This window comes from Bos mutus, chromosome 26 (assembly GCF_027580195.1).
Source record: "Bos mutus isolate GX-2022 chromosome 26, NWIPB_WYAK_1.1, whole genome shotgun sequence".
Taxonomy (NCBI): Eukaryota; Metazoa; Chordata; class Mammalia; order Artiodactyla; family Bovidae; genus Bos; species Bos mutus.
The window spans coordinates 10,313,198-10,334,035 of NC_091642.1; the positions used below are offsets into that span (position 1 = coordinate 10,313,198).

General features: G+C 38.0%; 1 protein-coding gene across 5 annotated transcripts in view; it reads left to right on the forward strand.

Annotated features, from left to right (window-relative positions):
• ATE1 (arginyltransferase 1) overlaps positions 1-20,838 on the forward strand; it is a 159,556-nt gene that overhangs the window by 110,213 nt on the left and 28,505 nt on the right. For 4 of the 5 annotated variants that reach the window (XM_005890164.3, XM_070363529.1, XM_070363527.1 and 1 more), the window contains exon 11: positions 11,070-11,190. In XM_005890164.3, the coding sequence (XP_005890226.2) occupies positions 11,070-11,190 (121 nt within the window). Of the gene's footprint in view, positions 1-11,069; positions 11,191-13,633; positions 15,295-20,838 lie in introns of those variants that run through there. The other variant, XM_070363530.1, reaches the window with a different exon arrangement.

The window sequence follows — 20,838 nt, forward strand, 5'->3', positions numbered from 1 at the left end:
GAAATCAGGGAGCAAGGGGTCTGCTGTAGTACTTTGTGGATGGGATTCCATTGGTGTTGTCTTTCAGGGAAAAGACTGGATTTAATAAGCCCTGTTCTTACCCGCTTTCTTTGGAGGCACAGCCCACTCTGATGGATTATTTTGAACTATTTTTGTTTATGTAGTATTAGAGCCTCTCTTTAAGCGATTGGTTTTAGTAAAATCAGTAGGTTTATTGTAGAAAAATGGGATACTGATAACAACGTTACCTGATAAAAGAATTAAATGTCTAGTTAAACTCTCTTTTTTTTCCCCAGTGCTACTGGTGGTCACTGTGGGTGAATGTGTACGTGTGTATTTAAATAATAATGTCTTTCTAGTGTTCTTACATTTTAATTTAACTTGAACTTTTAAAACAAACTCTGCTGGTTTATCCTCAAGTACTCAAAATCCTCCCTATTTTTCAAAATATTTATAAGTATTCTTGAGACTGAAATCTCATAAAGATCTTTGCTTCAGGACCAGAGTTCAAAGGAAAGTTGGTTTGGTTTTAATTTGAAAACTGTAAAAACAAAATACCCTCAAAATGGCAGGGTGTGAATTGGTAACTTCAATTTTATTGCAATCGGCCAGGCCCATCCCCAGATGTTTCCAGTTAAAAGGCAAGAATGCTAACTTGGGTGAATGTCATATGAAAGTATTTCTTTACTATTCTGATTTTTTTCTACGAAAAATAACAGTCTCAAATCCTTTAACTTTAATGAAATAAATAACTTCTCATTTGCATGTTTTTTAAACTCATACAAAGACACATGTAATATTCAAAGAAAATTTTTACATGTCATATGTAGTCCTGAATGCATTGGGGTTCACATATATCCTTTTAAAATACCCCTGTAAAAAAAAAAGATTTTTGAAAGAGATTAAAGCCCTTTAGAAATTAAAATCATGTACTTCTGGATTCATTGTAATCAAGAAGTGGACCTGCTAACATTGTGAATTTGTTTTAAAAGGTGTATTTAGTAATTTCATTGCTTTTTTTCAGGATTGTTACAGGGAATTTTCCACTTATAATGTAAATAATGTTTTTCTTTTATTTTTGATCAGTTGTGCATTCAGTTGTAAGAAGTATTTCTATACGAATCTAGATAGGATGAGATAAAAGAAACCAGAATGTAACTTGAAAACCATGTGTTTCATAATATTTCTCAGGATAATACCAGGTTACAGTAAGATCCATTCATGAACTTGAAAGTTGCTTTGAACACATTCTGTATTAAAAAGAAAGATGCCTACTGGTAATAAATGTGAATTTATGGAAATTGGCATTTGTTCAGAGAGAAGATGGAGTTATTCTTTATGACTAACCTGATGTTAACATTTTGAATGTAAAGCAAAATGTGCATTTATTTTTGAAGCTTCCCAACCCATAGACACAGGACTGCATACTGTCTGTAGAGCTGAAATAGTTCTTTCTAATTTCATTTTCCATTTGGTGAAGTTTCAACAGACATGTGTTTGGGAACTTGAGGGCAGACATGGTCTATGTAGGTCTTAGGTCTGCCCACACTTGGCTGTGGTGTCTTGATTTTTCTTTCCAAACATGGTGCTACTCAGATCTTAAGACTCTGCAGAGGAGACCCCTTCGGAGGAGTCTCGAGAGAAAGCTGCTGGTTTTACCTTTGTGCTCTAAGCACGTGTTGCTTGTAGTCCTTGGTGCTCTTCTCAGAGGTGTGGCCTGTGCTGGGCTTCTCTGGCTGCGTCTTGGTGCTTCCATAGCGTCTTTGTGCCCTCCACCCTACGTTCACCACTCGTTGTGAAAGGCATTGGGGCACAGCTGCCTCCTTTTCCCCAGCAGACAGTGGTGCCTCACTGGGCTCATTTCATCTCACCATCCTCCATGCTGAGCAGAGTCCCTGTGCGTATTGGACTCCTGGGATTTTTAAGATTTTTTTGAAGTTATTTTGAAAATACTTTAAAGATGTGTTGAATATTTTTAAATTAGGTATAGGAAGAGAATGAGAATCAAGGGTCTGGCTCTGAGTTCATCACGCCCATTTAATGATCTTAGGTTTTCTCTGTGTGATAGAAATTATGTCCATTACTTTTTAAGTCATTATAAGATTTAACTCTTGGTATGCAGTACCATGATGAGGGCTGTGTTCCTAACAAACACAGGAAGGACTCGTTATTACTGTTACTGTCCTTACCAACCAAAGTGACGCAGCTCAGCTCTGAGCAGAGGAAGAGGCCTCTCCCCAAGCAAGTCATGCTTCCCCCTCTTTTTCTTAATATGAAGCTTAATATGAAAAGCTGTACGTTTCTTTAAAGGAGAGTGTATGCCAGTGAAATAAGGAAAAATATTTTGAGAGGGGAAAAAAAAACCAAATTGACTTGAACTAGTAGTTTCTAACCTTCTTGAGTAAGGCAAGGGCTTCCCAGGCGGCGCTAGTGATAAAGAACCTGCCTGCCAGTGCAGGAGACATAAGAGACACAAGTTCGATCCCTGGATCAGGAAGATCCCCTGGAGGAGGGCATGGCAACCCACTCCAGTATTCTTGCCTGGAGAATCCCCATGGACAGAGGAGCCTGGTGGGCTATAGTCCATGAGATTGCAAAGAGTCAGACACAACTGGAGTGACTTAGCACGCACACAGTTCTTACATACCCTGTCATGGTAATGTTCTTGTACTTTTTTCTATTTTATGTTTTTACACTTTTAGTATTTTCCCAAAGGTTGAGAACTAGTCATAAACAGTGACAGTGTGGTGGAGGTGCATCGTAAATGCAAATTCAGCAAATACTGATTGATTTGTGTGTGCCACATTAAAGGTACGAAAGCGTGTTAAAAAAACACTTGCTGTGTTTAGAGAAAGGGAGAGGGAAGGGCCGGGCAGTATGTACTAGGCTCGTTGTTCATCCTGCCGTCACTTGCAGCAGGTTTGGGGATGCATCTGTGAACAAATCGGACTGAAACCCCTGATGCATCATTCTAGCCAGGAGTTTCCTGTAGATACAGTGAAGAAAGTGAACAAGAATGTTGCAAGTCCTAGGGAAGAAAAACAGGAGAAGGGGATAGTTGAGCTTCACTGAGAAGACGACAGCTGAGCAAAACCTTAAAGTGGGTGACGGAATTAGCCACAGGAATACCCGTAGGACCAGAAAAGAAGACAGTCAGTGAGACACCCTGAGGTGGGAGCAAGCCTGAAGTGTTCCAGGACCAGCAGAGAACCCTGTGTGGCCAGGGTAGAGTGATGGAGGAGGAGGTAGAAGACAGGCCAGGAAGGTAATGAGGGCTGCGTCACGTAGGGCTGCTTCGGCTGTGTCCTGGGTTTAGTCTATATTCTGCCTCCAGTAGGGAGGATGGGAATGCAAACAAATACTCCATTTTAAACTGCTATATTTAAAATGGATAGCCAGCCAGGACCTTCTGTACAGTGCAGGGAACTCTGCTTAATGTTACATGGCAGCCTTTATGGGAGGGGAGCTTGGGGGAGAATGGATACATGGATATGTATAGCTGAGTCCCTTTGCGGTCCACCTGAAACCGTCACAACATTGTTCATCGGCCATGTGGTTCAGTCGCCTAGTTGTGTCCAACTCTTTGCAACCCCAGGGACTGCAGCACGCCAGGCAGGCCTCTGTGTCCTTCACCATCTCCCAGAGTTTGCCCAAGTTCATGTTCATTGCATTGGTGTTGCCATCCAGCCATCTTATCCTCTGATGCCCTTTTCTCGTTCTGCATTCGATCTTTCCCAGCTTCAGGGACTTTTCCAGTTCAGTTCACTTCAGTCACTCAGTTGTGTCTGACTCTCTGTGACCCCATGGACTGCAGCACGCCAGACTTCCCTGTCCATCACCAACTCCCGGAGTTTACTCAAACTTGTGTCCATTGAGTCTGTGATGCCATGCAACCATCTCATCCTCTGTCCCCTTCTCCTCCTGCCTTCAATCTTGCCCAGCATCAGGGTCTTTTCAAATGAGTCAGTTCTTTGCATCAGGTGGCCAAAGTATTGAAGTTTCAGCTTCAGGATCAGTCCTTCCAATGAATATTCACTACTGATTTCCTTTAGGATGGACTGGTTGGATCTCCTTGCTGTCCAAAGGACTTTTAGGAATCTTCTCCAGCACCACAGTTCGAAGGCATCAATTCTTTGGCGTTCTGCCTCCTTAGTCCAGCTTTCACAGCCATACATGACCCCTGGGAAGACCATAGCCTTGACTGTATGGACCTTTGTTGGCCGAGTAATGTCTCTGCTTGTCAACACACTGTCTAGGTTTGTCATTGCTTTCCTGCCAAGAAGCAATCAATCGTCTTCTGATTTCATGGCTGCAGTCACCGTCCACAGTGATTTTGGAGCCCAAGAAGAGGAAATCTGTCACCACTTCCACCTTTTCCCCTTCTATTTGCCATGCAGTAATGGGGTCGGATGCCATGATCTTAGCTTTTTTAATATTTAATCTTAAGCCAGCTCTTTCATTCTCCTCCTTCACCCTCATTAAAAGGCTCTTCATCCTCATTGGCCATATTCCAGTATAAAATAAAAACTTTAAAAATAATAAAATATTGTCAGTAGATTTTGTGGTTGCTGGGACTTTTGGGGAGAGGAAGTAGGGAGCAACTGCCAGTGGGTACAGGGTTTCTTTTTGGGATGATGAAAATATTATGGAATTAGATAGTGGTGGGGCTTCCCTGGTGGCTCAGATGGTAAAGAATCCGCTTGCAATGTGGGAGACATGGGTTCTATCCCTGGGTTGGGACGATCGCCTGGAGGAGGGCATGGCAACCCACTTCAGTATTCTTGCCTGGAGAATCCCTATGAACAGAGGAGCCTGGCGGGCTACAATCCATGGGGTTGCCAAGAGTCAGACACGACTGAGTGACTAAGCGCATAGCACAATCTTATGGATACTCTAAAAACTCACTTTAAAAGGGTAGATTTTTATGGATTGTGAATTACATATCAGTAAAAATGCTGCAAAAAATTGTCAGGGCTTACTGGAACCATGTTTTTGTTTTTGTTTTTTTGCTTCTCTTTTAACTAATTAATGTAACTGTTGCCATTGAAAATTCAGATTTCTAACTATACCTTAACTGAGGGAAAAAATCTCGTGTTATTGACTGTGTTTTCATTAGAAGTTAAAGTATTTTAATGTTTTTTTTTTTTCCCTATTATCTTTATTTTTTTTAATTTTATTTTATTTTTAAACTTTACATAATTGTATTAGTTTTGCCAAATATCAAAATGAATCCACCACAGGTATACATGTGTTCCCTATCCTGAACCCTCTTTGCTGAAATTGTTAATGATTGCGAAATCAAAGTTTTCTAAATACACCTTTTATGTGCTCTTTAGCTACCTGTGTTCACTATTATTCAGTAAGATATGATAGATGTTTTTAACCTCTGGCTATCAAGTAAATGTAATTTTTAGGCCAAAATTCTGACTATTATATTTTTCTAAACTAAGATATTTGACATATAATTTATTTTGTGATTGTTTAATAGTGTAGAAAATTAGATCAGCATGATAAAATGTTCTTCAAATTATAGTCTAGAGCATGGAAGTAAAAAAGAATGTCCATTCATTCCATTAACCAAAACCCAAAATTGTGTGCTGTCCTCTTCCAGAAGAAGCAATTATTTTTAATAGAAATGGATCAAGAAATGTTTTCCCCCTTATGTTTTAGATTTAACTTTGGCATTTCCTCGAATTTTAATCTGTGCCACCTAGTAAAGTTGATTGAAATATTATGACTGTATTTTACTTTTTTCTTTTTCCCAGGGGGGAGGTGTAGTATAATTTGTGTTTTCACAAATAGTCTATGTAGTTTCTTTAAAGAAAATAGAATCACTGAACACCCAGCTGCACCCTGAGGAGAACCTCCCCTCTTCTCCGGCAGCTCACGTTGCAGGGCGCCTTGTCTGTCTGCTTCCTAGTGCTGAAACAGTGCCGGTTTGTGAATAGCTCCAGAAGTTACAAATCACGCTTTGCTGAACTTATTTCTCTTTGAGGACTTTGGATTGGGTAATTACCCCTCACCAGAAGTGTTTAATAAAGAAAACCATGCATTTCCTTGTCGTGTTGAGGCTTTTTAGCAGACAGCTTTTGCCTTTTCCAGGCTTCTTGTCTTGAAGTGCATCATCCTCTCCTGTAACCTTTGCTCTTAGGGACCCTTGCTTGGTAAGGTTTCATGTGGTGCTGTCCTTGTTGACTGGGGTTATTTTGTGGCGAGGCGGGGCGGGGAGGGTTGGGGGAGAAGTAGGAGTAGGGAGAAATCTTGAGTTCATCTTCTAACATGTAGATCAAACTGAAAAGGGTGTTCTAAAAAATTGTAAGATAAGCCTGTCAGACCAATTACATTTTCAAAATTTTGAGTACTTTAGAAAATCCGTGGTAACTCAGATTTCTTATTTACAGAAAGTCAGCACCCTAGGAGAAGATTAATCTGCTTTTGCCTCATTGTCCAATATGAATGAATGTACTTAGAGGTTGATTAAATATTTTTCCTTCTGACCATGGGGAAGTATGTCCAAATCCTTAAGTAATTGCATTCTTAATACAGACCTTTCTCATTTTCTTACACTAGCTGGAAAGTCAGAGCAGCTTGCAAGCCTCTGCATTTTCCATTTGTGTGATGGCAACTTTAGATTGAACTGCAAGCAGTTCGGTCACGTAACTCTCTACTGGCTAAGTTTAGAAAGCATAACATTTCAGAGTGGTTTATTTCATGAAATTCTTGGCATTCTTTGATGGCTTGAGACAATATTTGAAACACTGAAATAAGCCTGTACTTAGGAGAAAAATAATGTTTTTACCTAATCTAAAATTTTGATTTTAAATAATCAGAAGTTACAATGTATACATTTATGGTTTTTCAGTGAGATAACCTGAGTATTTAAAGAGTTAAAAATAAAATATCTATTATAAGCAAGTGTTGCCTTAGAAGAACATTGTAAAAATATAGGAGCTTTGGACAGTTGTGCCTGATCACACTTCATACATTCTTATGTATTTATCTTTCTCCAGGTCAGTAACTCCCAGTAGACTGTGAATTATCTAGAGATGTGCCAATTTGTTCATCTTTTTGTTCCCAGCATCTGGTGCCTGTCACAAAGTCAGGAGTCATTTAGCGTTCATTGACTGAATATTTTTTATTGTCAGCATATTGTTAAATCCAGGCACTGGGTTCAGGTGGCTGCTGTTGAATCAGCATATCTGCATGGAATGTGTCTGTTTTTGTCTTAAAGACTCACAGTTGATGGCTGATTTCCCCCCAGAATTTGATCTGTGCATCTTAGTCAGCATTTAGTTCTGCCTTAAATTAGAAAATGGTGTCATTTGTATATTTTGGGTTTCTTTTTTTCTTGTTTATTTTTTAACTTAGAATGATATATTTTCCTCTTACTAGGAATTCTCTTGGGATTCTCTTTTATATTGTGTGATCACAATAGGCAAGATATACCATCCATTTTTATTACTGTTTCCTTGTTCATATTGGTGGTCTTTTGTACTAAACAGTCCTAGAATAATTAAGTAAGAAGAACTAGGAAATTGTGCAAATGAACAATAAGAGGGGATTATCTCTACCAGATATTATATTAAAATATAATATAGAACTTTAATATTTAAAACTATATGGCACTGGTATATGAGTGGGACTTCCCTGATGGCTTAGACGGCAAAGCGTCTGTCTACAATGCGGGAGACCTGAGTTCGATCCCTGGGTCGGGAAGATCCCCTGGAGAAGGAAATGGCAATCCACTCCAGTACTATTGCCTGGAAAAATAATTAAGCAAGAAGAACTAGGAAACTGTGCAAATGAAGAACAATAAGAGGGGATTATCTCTACCAGATATTATATTAAAATATAGAACTTTAATATTTAAAACTATATGGCACTGGTATATGAGTACACAGACAGAAGTATAACAGAATAAGTAGAAAGTCCAGAAAGAGATTTAAGTATAATTGGAAATTTAGTAAGTTATCAAAGACGTTTTAAATTCTAAATCATCAGGGAAAATGATACTTGTTTAAAAAATGCTCTTGAGGCCACTTGGTAAACATCTGAAAGAAATTAGGTTGAATCGTCTTCTACCTTACACCAGAATAAATTCCAGGTGGAGCATAAATGTAAATGTAAAATTGTGAAACCATAAAAGTACTAGAAAAAAATCATGAAAATGTTTTTATAGTCTTAGAGTGATAGAGGCCTTTTTATTTATATTACAAAACCCAGATGCCATTTAAAAGAAAATGATAACATTTGACCATTTACTAGATTTCTACATGACAGAAGAGCATAGCACACACAGTCAAAAGACAAACATGGAAAATACAACATAGTTAACAAATTAAGGGTTAATTTCCTTAATATATAAAGAGTTTTTTGATTAGTAGGTCTGTAAACCTAACAACAAAATGAGCCAGCTTTATAGAGAAGGAAATACCAATTCCTTTAAACGTGTGGAATGATTCATAATGCAAATTAAAACCACAGTGAAATGCCACTTCTCATTTGGCAGATATGGAAAGTTTCAGTAGCACACTGTTGATAAGGATATGGGGAAATCAGCACTTGCATGCACACCATTGCTGGTGGCAGTATAAATCCACACAGCTCCTGTGGGAAATCGTTTTGTGCTGTAAAACCTAAAACCCTTATACCCAGCAATCCAGTTCAAGGATTTATCCTGGACATACGCAGAGATAATGTGTTTACAGGAATATTTATTTTATCCCAAATGGTTATGCCACTTTGAACCAACAGTATTCAAGTTCTAGATGATCCAGAACCTTGCCAGAACTTGATCTTCTAAATATTGTAGTGGGAGTTGTGGTGAGCCATTGCAGTGGGAATTCAGTGGTATCTTATTGTAGTTTTGAGTTGCATTTCTGGTAACCGATGTTAGGTTTCTTAGACATTCATATATCTTTGGCAAAATGGTTTAAGTCTTTTTGCCTTTTAAAAAACTTGGATTGTTCCTATTAATGACTTGTTAAATTCTTTGTATGTTTTGGATACAAATATGTTGTCTAATACAAGTTTTATTAATATTTTCCCCAATCTTTGGCTTGCCTATTTATTAATAAGTTTTTGAAGATGGTATAATTTTGATACAATCCAGTTCATCAGTTTTTTCTTTTATACTTATTGCTTTTTGTGTTCTAAGGAATCTTTGTATACTCTAAAGTCAAGAAAAGTTAATCCTTTTTAAAAAATTTCTTTAGCTTATATGTTCGGCTCTCCCCTACCACCAGTAGATTCTCGAAATAGTCTATAACCAAAAGGTGAGGGGCGCAGCTCTAGAAGCACTGCTGTAGACTGCTGTCTGGTGTTCACATTTGTTCACGTGGACAGCACTGCATCGTACTGTCCCTCCGCAGTAAAAGTGTTTGTGAATTGGTGGAGAGAATGACATTACTTTTGATAAGGTAGGTATCAATTGAATAACTGGCTTTACTATACTTCCTAAGTATATCATTAATTCATTTCTAAATAATCCCGTGTTATGAATTTTAGTATCAGGTGAGTGTGTCCACCTGGACCTGCCCTGTCTGGGTGACCTTTACTGCTCTGAGGCAGTAAGGCATCAGCAGTGCCGTGAACACTGCAGGAAGATCAGAATCAGAGACCTGAGTCTGGTCTTCATACTGTCTGCCTTCTGTCCTAGTCAGCAAGCATTACCATTTCATCTAGAATAAAGTCTAGAACATGATTTCTGAAGCTGATCCACGACCTACCTTTCTATTTCTGCAGTGCTCTGCTGTTTCTGTTTCCCAGCGTTATATTTGTTTATGCTGTAATCTTCATCTAGATTGTTCTCATTCCTTTTCAGCCTGTCCCAGACTTAGCCAGTCAATCTAAGTCCCCATTAAAACTCCATATCCTCCTTGAATTCTCTTCCAACATCTCAAAAGCAGTAATTAATCTGTTTGTGTACATTTTATGTATAATTTCTCCATTATCTTACAGACTGCTGAATGTTTTGAATGCTGGAAGGGCGTGGTGTTCATTTTAAATATAAGTTATAGAGCACCTTTCTGACTCAAGCTGTGTAACAGTGCTACGCCCTTAAACAGGAGTAGTCTGTGTCATGAGGTTTGCACTAGGTCGTGTTTTTCAGACTCTGATTTTGTGACCCATTTGCTATTTATGAAAGCAGTTTTGGTGGTTAAATGGTCCAAGAGCATAATTTTTTTTAAAAATGAATAGAAAATAGAGGATTACATAACATGGATAAGCATTATATAGTAAAAGATTTGTTCCTATTAATAGTTTTATATTTTCATATAGGTTTACTAGGTTATAATGTAAAATGTATTTCTTACTATGGGCTGTAGTTTAAAAAAAATGGAAAACCAATGTTTAGATTTAACCTCTGTGATGAATTTTGAATGTTAAAATTTAGAGAAGAGATGTTTGGAATTTTAATTAACTTTAATATTTCTGAAAATTTTAACTGAATGATTTCACATAATTTGTACTATCCTCTATTAATTGGCTACCAAACTACCCTTAGAGGAATGATTTTTTTTTCTTTAGTATCTGTTGTATAGTCTATTTATAAGTCTAGATTGCTCATGGAAGCATGTTGACCAGACAGTACTTTTCAGTGCATTAGAATGGAATCAATATTATCAGCTGAGCTTATGAATTTAAGAATTTTGACTAAGGGTAGTGAAATTCCACTTTGGAAAATAAATTTATTTCATGTATAAATCCGAATGCTCTCAAATACAAAATTTCACTTATCAACTAGCACTTGTGTCCACTTGAATTTGGAAGTGGTATTCTTAGCAGTCAGATAAGCAGGAATATGTTTTTATCCCAAAAGAAAGTAGAAATTCAGATCTTCTGAGTCAACACAGGCATCCCAAAGGGTGATACATGAGTTTGAGAGCCTTCAAATGTGCATTCTTGAGCTAGGAAAACAATTACTAATAGGATTGTTTAGTGTTTACAGTAAAGCTGTCCCTGGAAGTAAACTTGTGAGTAATACTTTCCCTGGAATTCTGGAGGCTTGCAACTAGGAAGTCACTGTGTTAGTGATGTCAGTGCCTTTTTTCTTCACTTCTCTTTAGGGTCAGTACAGACCATCAGATTTGCTGTGTCCTGAGACATATGTTTGGGTTCCCATTGAGCAATGCCTGCCTTCACTTGAGAAATCCAAGTACTGCCGTTTCAATCAGGACCCGGAAGCAGGTATGTTTGAAATGGAGCTCAGCCAGAAATCATTGGATCTGTTTCAGGGTCCTCATGTGTGACTGTGGCCCTTGACGGGGTCCAATAACTTTTGATATAAACATTACAGAGTGTGTGTGAGTGCCTGTGCACAGACGTGTGTGTTTCTAAAATAAGAGACGCTACATGTACACAAAGCAGTCAAACGTTGTGAAATCATGGTTTTGCAAAGAAATGCAGAAGCCTCCTGTGCTTGTGCTACTTACTGACCCAGCTTCTTCCATTTTGGTTGGTTTTCACATGCTTTGAGGGCTGACACCATTATCCATTACTTTGACCGCTATCACAGTGTGTATGAATTGTTCACTATTATTTAGCCAGTGTCAAGAAGATAGAAGTATTGACCAGTTGGACTGAATATAGTTGTGGAATGGTTTCACAGGGGCCCAGGTGGCTCCGATGGGTTTTGTGATGACACTTTCTTGACTTCTTGTCATCTCTGGTGCGTCTTCTCCTGCCCAGAATAACCCCAGCCATATTTTCTCCCTTAATATTCTCCTTTGGATACTGCACACTGGTAGCAGGTAAAGTCACTGAGAGTACAGCTTGGGAGCCAGACTTCCTGCTTTCTCACCTAACTTCATCATCAGCTGGTAAACTGGATATTCTTCAGCAATTTCATCATCTCTCTGGCCCCAGATTCTTGGCCTTCACAATCAAGATGATAATAAGATCTTTCATATTGGACTGTAATAAGGATTAAAACAATCACATTGAGAACAAAGACCCCCTCTTGTTGTGTTGGTGATTGTTAGGCCAATTAACATGCCTCATCCTGTGTAAGCCACCAGCTTCTCCTGCGTTTGCCTTTTTTTGCCCTGAAGCCTCTCTCAGAAAAGACATGGAGGTCTGTTCACTTCCCCATCATCTGAGTACCACCTCCCGTTTACAGCAGTTCCCTCCCCACAGCCCTCCCCACCCTCGCTGTGTATTCCCTGTGGTCCTGATGCTCTCTTGCTCTGTGGTGGATCCATTCAGTTGCTGTCTGTGTCTTCCCCCAGACTGAAGTTCCCAGATATTTCAGTGTGCGCTTCGTTGACCTTTCTCTCAACATAGCCCACCAGAGGAGATGCCCTATGCTTACTTCTTAAAAATACAAACATGTTCCCACTAGCCACCTGTAGTCTAGTCTAAGTTTAGGGAAAAAGAAGGAAAGAGAAATGGAGAGGTCAGGGGAAAAGAAGAAAGTAATTGGAAGAATTAAATATGAAGACAGAGGACAAGGAGAAAAATGCAGTCTTTTTTTTTTTATTCACATGTTAGGTTTCATTAAAAAAATTTCATTTAAAAAATTGATTTATGTGCCCATATATTTTGTTAACTCCTGGAAAAAGCTGTTATGAATTTAAGAGTGGGCACTTCTTACACATGATGATACCTTAGAATCCAATGAAGAACAGCTAGAGGGACCCATTTGCTAGGCACCAGGTTTTCTAGATGTTTAGTTTCATGAAGCAACCAATGCTTTGTAGTTCCTTCAGCTTAAATTACTGATCAGAATTTCATTCTAAGTTCTACCTCATTGATGAAATAGATTTGTTGCTTAAAAACAAATGTATTGAATTTGTCTATTAGTTTTGGAATCAGGCTCAAAATAAAAGCCAGTAGTATTTTAGAGGAAAGCATATACAGTTGACCCTTGAACAACCCAGGGGCAGGCACCAGCCCTCCACCCAGTTGAAAATCCACGTATAACTTAGACTTGGTCCTTTCTATCTGCATTCTTGGATTTAACCAACCTTGAATTGTGTCGTACTTCAGTATTGAAAAAATTCTGAGTATACGTGGACTCAAGAAGTTCAAACCCATGTTGTTCAAAGTCAACTGTGCTTAACCACTCTATCCCCTTATAAAAAATTTTTCCCTTTATCTTTTCTCAAGGGCAGGTCAGAGCCAGTCCCTGTAGTGAAAATTGCTGACCATCGTAGTGCATTGTTTCATGTTCACATGCAAAAATTTGTCTTTATAAATTCCTTCCAACTGAATAATAATACCATCTTAAATTGCTTGTGACTCCCAAGCTCATGACACAACTTCACCTTCCCTTTTTCTCTCTTGATCTATTCTAAAGACTGTTTCTCTTCTTACATATACTTGGGAGGTTAAAGTAGTCAACAGCCTCTCTCTGTTTTATAAAATTGAAAAGGTGACTGAATGATTTCTGTGTACCGAATGGACAATCAAATATAATGATTCATTCATGTCAGTATATTTCGAATTCATTTTCCAAAGTAAGCACTGATGAGCATTTCATGGCAAAGAAAATTTAAAGTCTCATGTATGCGGGTTTGTCACGTGATGTGTACTATACCTGGTGAGTGAGGAATATACAGCATGTTCCTTTCCTGTAATCTAAGCTACATTTCTATGGTAGTAACTTCAGCTTTTAATATTCACTCTTTAGGATTCATTCACAAAAGTTTGAAGAGTTAATTTTCTTTGATAATTGTACTTCAAAGAAAATGAAGATCCTTTTCCATATGCCGAATCTTTGGGACTTTCTGAAGAACACCGTATAATTTTATCAGTATTGAAGATCACAGTCCAGACACTATTTGAAATCAGACTTATAACCTGTGGTTTTAGGAAATTAAAATGCAGTTACATGCTGGAATGTATTGAGCATGCTGTGAAACATGGTCATTTGAGATTTAAATGGCAGTCTGTGAAAAACTGCTCTCTTCTCTGGGGCCAGCTTTACTTTTACATGACCCAAACCTTGACTCAGAAAATACAGAGCTTAACATGGGCAATATTGTTAGTCGGCATGGTGCTTTTTTCACTAAGATCTTGTTCCTCCTTTGAGCTGTTTCAGTAAAGTTCTCTGCAAAAGGCACAGCTGATCACCATGGGTGTTTGTGAGACAGTCTTTGGCTACAAGTGCATCAGTGGCTACTTGCAAGAAAAATTGCATTTCCACAACTCTGAATTGCTGAGAATGTCTGGAAATTCTGTTCTTCCCTGCCCTCAACCCACCCTCCTCCAACCCCGCACATTTTGGGGATTTGGGTTCTATGGTTATTTGCTCAGCTAAGAAGCCTGCACGTTGATAAAAAACCTATTGTATTCACTGCTTTACAGTACCATGGGGGGAGGGGCTGGCAAAGTAAAGTAACTTGGAAAATTTTAAAGAGGTTCTTTTGTTCATAAATAGATCTCTGTCTCCTCTAAACAAGGGATTTCCAAAGTTCCTCAAATGATTTTTAAGTAAACGTGGTAAATTGTTTTTTAAATTAATAGTTGGATATGTATAGACCTGAAAATTTTTGCATCACAGTTACCTGTTACTTTTTTGGATTAACTTACTTTTAAAAATGTTTATTGGAAACACTAGTATAAAACCACTACTAAGAAGGAAAATAAAATGATCCATAGTATAACAACAATCATTGTTAATTTTTTAATGATCTTCTGATCTTTTTGTGTGTGTGTACTTAGCTATTTGTATTTTTTAAAAAAATCATGCTTCACACTTTTGTAGTTATTCGTAATACTTTGTGTTGCTTCTTACTTTTAGTAAAAACTGCTTGACCACTAATATGGTTGATGATTCACCAAACAGATGCCACTGCTTTCGTGATAGACAGTATCTAATACAGACACTTCACAAGCATCACTGAAAGGGTAAACCAGGTGGTTTGGAGTCTGTTTGAGAACCATGATAAGCTGTGACTTGATTTGATTCTTAATGTTGCAGAGTATTGTACTGCCAACTGAAAATTGGCATTTGCCAACTGCCTCTACAAGGATTAAGTTACAAAATTCTGTAGCCACTGACTTTCAACACTCCTGAAAGGAGTTCAGGATCAGGAATGAGGCACTCTGTGCTCTGTGAAAAATGAGTAGAACAGGCCTTCAGATAGTTAGATATTTTTAGGAGAATATTTTTATGATCCCAGTGGAGCCCAATTTTTGCATCTCCTCATATCTAGAAAAGCACTAAAATCAGTAACAGAGACATCTTCTCGCTGCGACTAGCAGCAAACCTCTACAAGATGCGTGCTTGAGTGTACATACCCCTTCACTAGACTCACACCTACTACTGACCGCCCCCCAACCTCTTTGAAATACTGTCTTGGGCTGTATTCCTTGTTTTGCCCCAAATAAAACTTAACTCACAGCTCTGATGTTGTGCTTTTTTTTCCTCTCAGTTGACAGTACTATTTTTGTTGGTAGTAAAATCCTTTTGGTTCCAGATTTATTAAAAAAATTAAAACTTTATTGAGCATATGCTTTTTCCCAAGCACTGTTCTACTCTGTGTTTCCCTGTTACCTTATTTTATGCTCAGAACATAATTGAATGCTTCACCACTGACCCCTTGGATATTATTTATTACAAAAATGATGTCTTTTAATCAGAAATATAATTTGAATTCAAATGTTACAGTGTAATATTTATATAAGTACTTTCTGTATTTCAGAGATGCTGATTAGAATCAGCTTTATTTCTGTTTCCACTTACAGTTACAGAAGCATATATTTTATCACAGATTAGCTTTCACTCTCTTTTTCTGTACACGTTTTGAAATATTTGCAAGAAATTTCTTAATTTTTCTATAAGGTAACTAGTAAATTATTAGGATATCGAATTTAAATTTACCATAAAAAATAATAGCCCCTAATTCTGACTTAGTGCTTTTATGCATTTACCCAGGTTATTTCTAGGACACCTAAAGTCTTCCCAGCAGCTGCCAGAAATCTAAACTAGTACAGGAAGCTTTTTCCTAATTTGATCCCCATCCCCTGAAACTCTGAGCCTCCAGATTTTATTTTATGTTGTTTCATTTTTTTTTTTTTTAGAAAACTTTATTTGAAGTGTTCACAAGAATTTTAACATAGTAAACCTCAACTCAAACATTGACACACAAACAATAAAAAATATTAAAGAGTATCATCATACATCATTTTGGCAAAACAAGATGGTCCAAAACATTGCATAGTGACATTTTTCCTGTCAAATGACTAACTGGATGAAAATACCACATTTCTTTTGTGTCCTTAAGAATATGTAGGTCATTTATCGATTATTGAGTTTTGAGAAGATTCATCTACAATATATTCCTCTGAAAGCTCATAACCTGACCAATTTTGCCATCATTAACAGAGTCTAAGAGTGCTGCTACCTGCCTCTTTCCATTTATCCTCTGATTCATCTAATAACTTGGAAACATCTTCCTCTATCAATTTCCTTTTATTTGCCACTATGAATGGAAAATGAAAAATTCTAAATTCTCAACTTGTATGAAATCTTGAAGCAAACCATAAAGATAGTCCCTTCAAGTCTTATTTGTTTCATTTGTCTCTTTTCTGTCTTTACTCCATCCCCCCTTTTCCCTGGCACTTTTTCTATACCTCTGGAGTTTCTGTCATGTATGCCCATAGGAAAAAGCAAGTCCCACTCTGACTGTCTTTGTGTGTGAAGTAGCCAGGTTCAGAAAGAGCTGTGGCTCATACCAGCTTGCTTGGTTCCTCCAAGCCTGATATCACAGCCTGAATGTTGTGCTTATGGTCCCTCAAAAGAGGATATACCTCAGCCATAATGTCATCCTAATCACTGAGAAACAATGCCTGTGAGAAAGCAAATGTACTGAAACTTCCTGGGGTCCCTAAAAATGTGCCTCAGTGATAACTTATAGTTAAGGAGACAGTGGCTTTCTAAATCATTTTAGATTTGGGATTAAGTTGTTACTCTTTTAATTCTCCTCTGGGTAAAAATTTTTTCAAGTCCTGATTTGATGTTGACCTACCCATTTGAAGTTGCAACATGAATAATGTTGATTGTTGGATACTTGAAAAAGTGAAAGTGAAAGTCGCTCAGTCATATCTGACTCTTTGTGACCCCGTATGGACTATACAGTCCATGGAATTCTCCAGGCCAGAATACTGGAGTGAGTAGCCTTTCCCTTCTCCAGGGGATCTTCCCAGCCCAGGGATCAAACCCAGGTCTCCTGCATTGTAGGTGGATTCTTTACCAGCTAAGCCACAAGGGAAATCCCTGTTGGGTACTTAATAAGCATAAATTCTTTGTTGCCAGTAAAGACGGTGCTGTTAGATATAGCCAGCTGAAGATAGAATTTATTGTGGCTTACTATATGTCATAAAGAACCATGTAAGCAGCCATGTGTTAGTCACTCAGTTGTGTCCGATTCTTTGTGACCCCGTGGACTGTAGCCTGTCAGGCTTCTCTGTCCATGGAATTCTGTAGGCAAGTATACTGGAATGGGTAGCCATTCCCTTCCCCAGGGGTTCTTCCCGACCTGGGGATCAAACCTGGGTCTCCTGTATTGCCGGAAGATTCTTTATTGTCTTAGCCACCAGGGAAGCCCCATAAAGAAATCAGGCATCAAACCAAGAAAATATGTTTGGAAATTTGGCTCTTATATTTGGTGAATCTGCGGAATGTGTTTTGATATGGAAAATGTAGAAAGTTACGGTTTCTTAATTTTTTTCAGTTTATTCCTTTCCACTTAAAGATATCACTTTATTATTAGTGTATTTTCCCACTTAACTCCTTTTCAGAGATATGCCTTCTTTATTCAAATGTAGTATAGCACTAACATGACTGCTGATTTAAAAATTAGAAGCTACATTTCCCTAGTTTGCATGATCTTTTATTTATTTATTTATTTTTTTGCATGATCTTTTAATGAGGACCCTAAGGAGCAAAACAAGTCTTTCCTACAATATTTATGCATAAGAGTAAAGTATTATAGTGTTTTAATATTTGCATTTTCTATTAAAATGTGAAGCTAAGACTCATTAAGGTAAAATTCAACAGTTGTAAATTACTGTTCTCATTTTTAAGAATGTTTTTTAAAAGCCAGTTTTACAGAGAAATTTTTTAAATACTGTTTTACAAATTTTTACCAGCCAGTCTTTACTCAATAAGGCATGTATGTGTGAGCACCAAGTCAGTGACTGATAATTGTTAGAGCCTTGGCCAGAGGGAAACTGAAATACGTCTGAAAAGGTTTGAAAAGCAGACTTAAGATTTCCATTTAGCTATTAAGGAAGTATTTCTCTGATTTCTTTCTTTCTGCTTATGTAATAGAAATAATTTTTTAAATAATCCTTTTGACAGTCACCCAGTTTTCAATATATAATTCTATAACAAAAATTATTTCAGTATAATTCTAAAAGGCTTAAAAATATCATGATACTTCAGAATATGTCTGTAAATGCTAGTGAGGCCTGGTTCTAATGTGTGACACCTTGCTATGCTATTTTGTTTATTGTTTGAGTGAAGACTGACATTTTTTGTATCATGAAGGGATTGTCCAAAATGTCAGTTAAAGAATAAAAATAAAGCCCATACCTGCTGTTCAAATACTGAATGAACTGTGATATTCTGTTGAGTATGAGACATTGTCAAGTTTTAGTCCTTTATTTTAGATACCACTGAGAAACAATGTTGCCAATTAGACTGTGACTCCATGAATTATAAGATGCATTTGGGTTTCAGAAACATTAAAATGTGTAAAAATGTGGATCTTAACAGAGGAAATGGGATTCAGTCTGTGCCCTCTAATAGCTGACAAAGCCGAGGAGTGTCAAGGAGGCTTGTTTCTAGCTGTTAGGGAGCTTTGTGGCATCTTAATTCTAGGCATTAGATATGTTATACATGGAGAGTATACACACACATCAGAGTTGGAAGACGTTGATATCAGGTGCTTTTATATAAAAATAAGTTTATTGTCATTGGTGATAATAGAGTTCTTTTAATACTCTCATCTAGGTACTTTAGAAAATTTGGAGAAGACATGTAACTACAAAGATATTTTATTGTAATAAAAGTGAAAACTTTTTACTACTCCAAATCATTGAAATGATTTAAGCATTCTCAATCTCCATACATTCTGGTTGTAAACAAATTTAAAAACAAATTTTTAAACTTTGTTTGATGTTGGAAAGCAGCAATGAAAGGAGAGAATTTAAAAACTTTGCTTAGCCAGTAAATTTAGTAATCTCTGACAGTTAATGGAATGCTTAAAGGTTAAATAAGTAAAGAAAGGGCAAATAATGATATCCCAGAATGTCATCAGCCCTAAAATCATTTGCAGTTGACTGAACATCTCCCTGCCTTGTGAATTATCGGTAAATACTCTGTATTGTGGAGCCTGTATCATGTGATATTCAATCCAGTGCCTCTTGGCTATTGGAGAAACTGACGCAAATGGCAAGTGTGGCAGCCTGAATTTCTGAAATCACTCATACCCAACTTCAGTGTGAGAAGGAGTCGCTGCATTTGCCTGCAAGGTACTTTTAAACTGTTTAGATTCTGTTTTGTGGATGTTTAATATACATTCTCTTTGCAGAAAAATAAGCAAGCTGTAACATGAAGGTATGAGGAGGTCTGTTTATTTTATGAATGTTCTTTCATGTGATGCTGGCAAAATGTTTTTAATGTAAACATGGAAACTGGGGTAGAATTCCTGTTCTTGTAAGAAATGTATTTTCCTAGCTGCCATTCATCTGAAATAGACCTCATTTAGAGCAGAATTGACTTGTTCATGCTTCTGTGGGGTGTTCACCAATAATAAAATAAAATTTGCTGAAAATGGGGAAGACAGTTTTGACACATAGGGAAAGAATAAAGTTACCTACCTCCTAGCAAAATAAGAAAACAGGAATAAAAATCGGAGCGCTTCCAATGCTATAGCGAGAGACTGTCTTAGTCTGATTTCTTTCCACAAGCAGATCTGACACATGGGTTTGCCCTCAGATGATTCATTTGAGAAATTGTCTTAGAGAACGGGAGTAGAGGACTAGAGAGAGTGAACTAGGGAAGGAGGGAAAGGCTAGAAGGCCCTGTTACTGTGTGAGCTACCACTTTTAGGACTGGAGGTCAGTCCTTCTGAGTGCCCTTCTGGTGCGTGTCTCAGAGTTGGCCACCTGAGGGATTGAGGCCTGTCCCCTGGCCGATGGTTGTCTCATTGGGTGTTAACACCTCTGCACTTTCAGTTTGTACTTGTACAAATACAGAGCGGCCTCCTGCGGCCCAACAGGCTGCTGTCTCTGAAAGGCAGAAAGCGAGAGAGACAGACCTTTTGTCCTTCATGGCACTGCACGCCACAGTTGTAGTGTGAGTCAGGTGAGGCCAAGGGCTGTAAGAGGCAATCCCAAGAGATGTCTAGTGTAGGCCACCGAAAGGTGCGGAAGGAGGTGACAGGTCTCTGATGTCAGCTGAACATGTCAGGTGCATTGGAGCAGAGAGAGTAAGGACCACAAACAAGTATTGAGTCCGGTATTGTGCTTTATGATGGTGTAAATGACTCATCCCGGCCTTCAGGAATTTAGCAAGGGATACTGCAGCTGTTTCAGTAAAATGAAAAAAGTAGTATATTGGGGGTAGTGGATGATGCAGTTAGTTCACACAGCAGGGTCCTCAGCTCCGATTTGGACAGGGTGTGGGAGATGAAACACTAATTGATGAAGTGATCTAAGTTAGAATTTTAAAAGGAACAGAATCCAAGAGCTCTAGGCAAAGAAGAGCATATTTAGAAGATCTGAGGAGCAGAGGGCACTGCTAGAGTTGAGAGTGGCCATGGGCTTGGAGCAAGGAGAGGCAGCTGGTCAGTGCAGGACTTTGTGAATCATTATCCGGAGTTC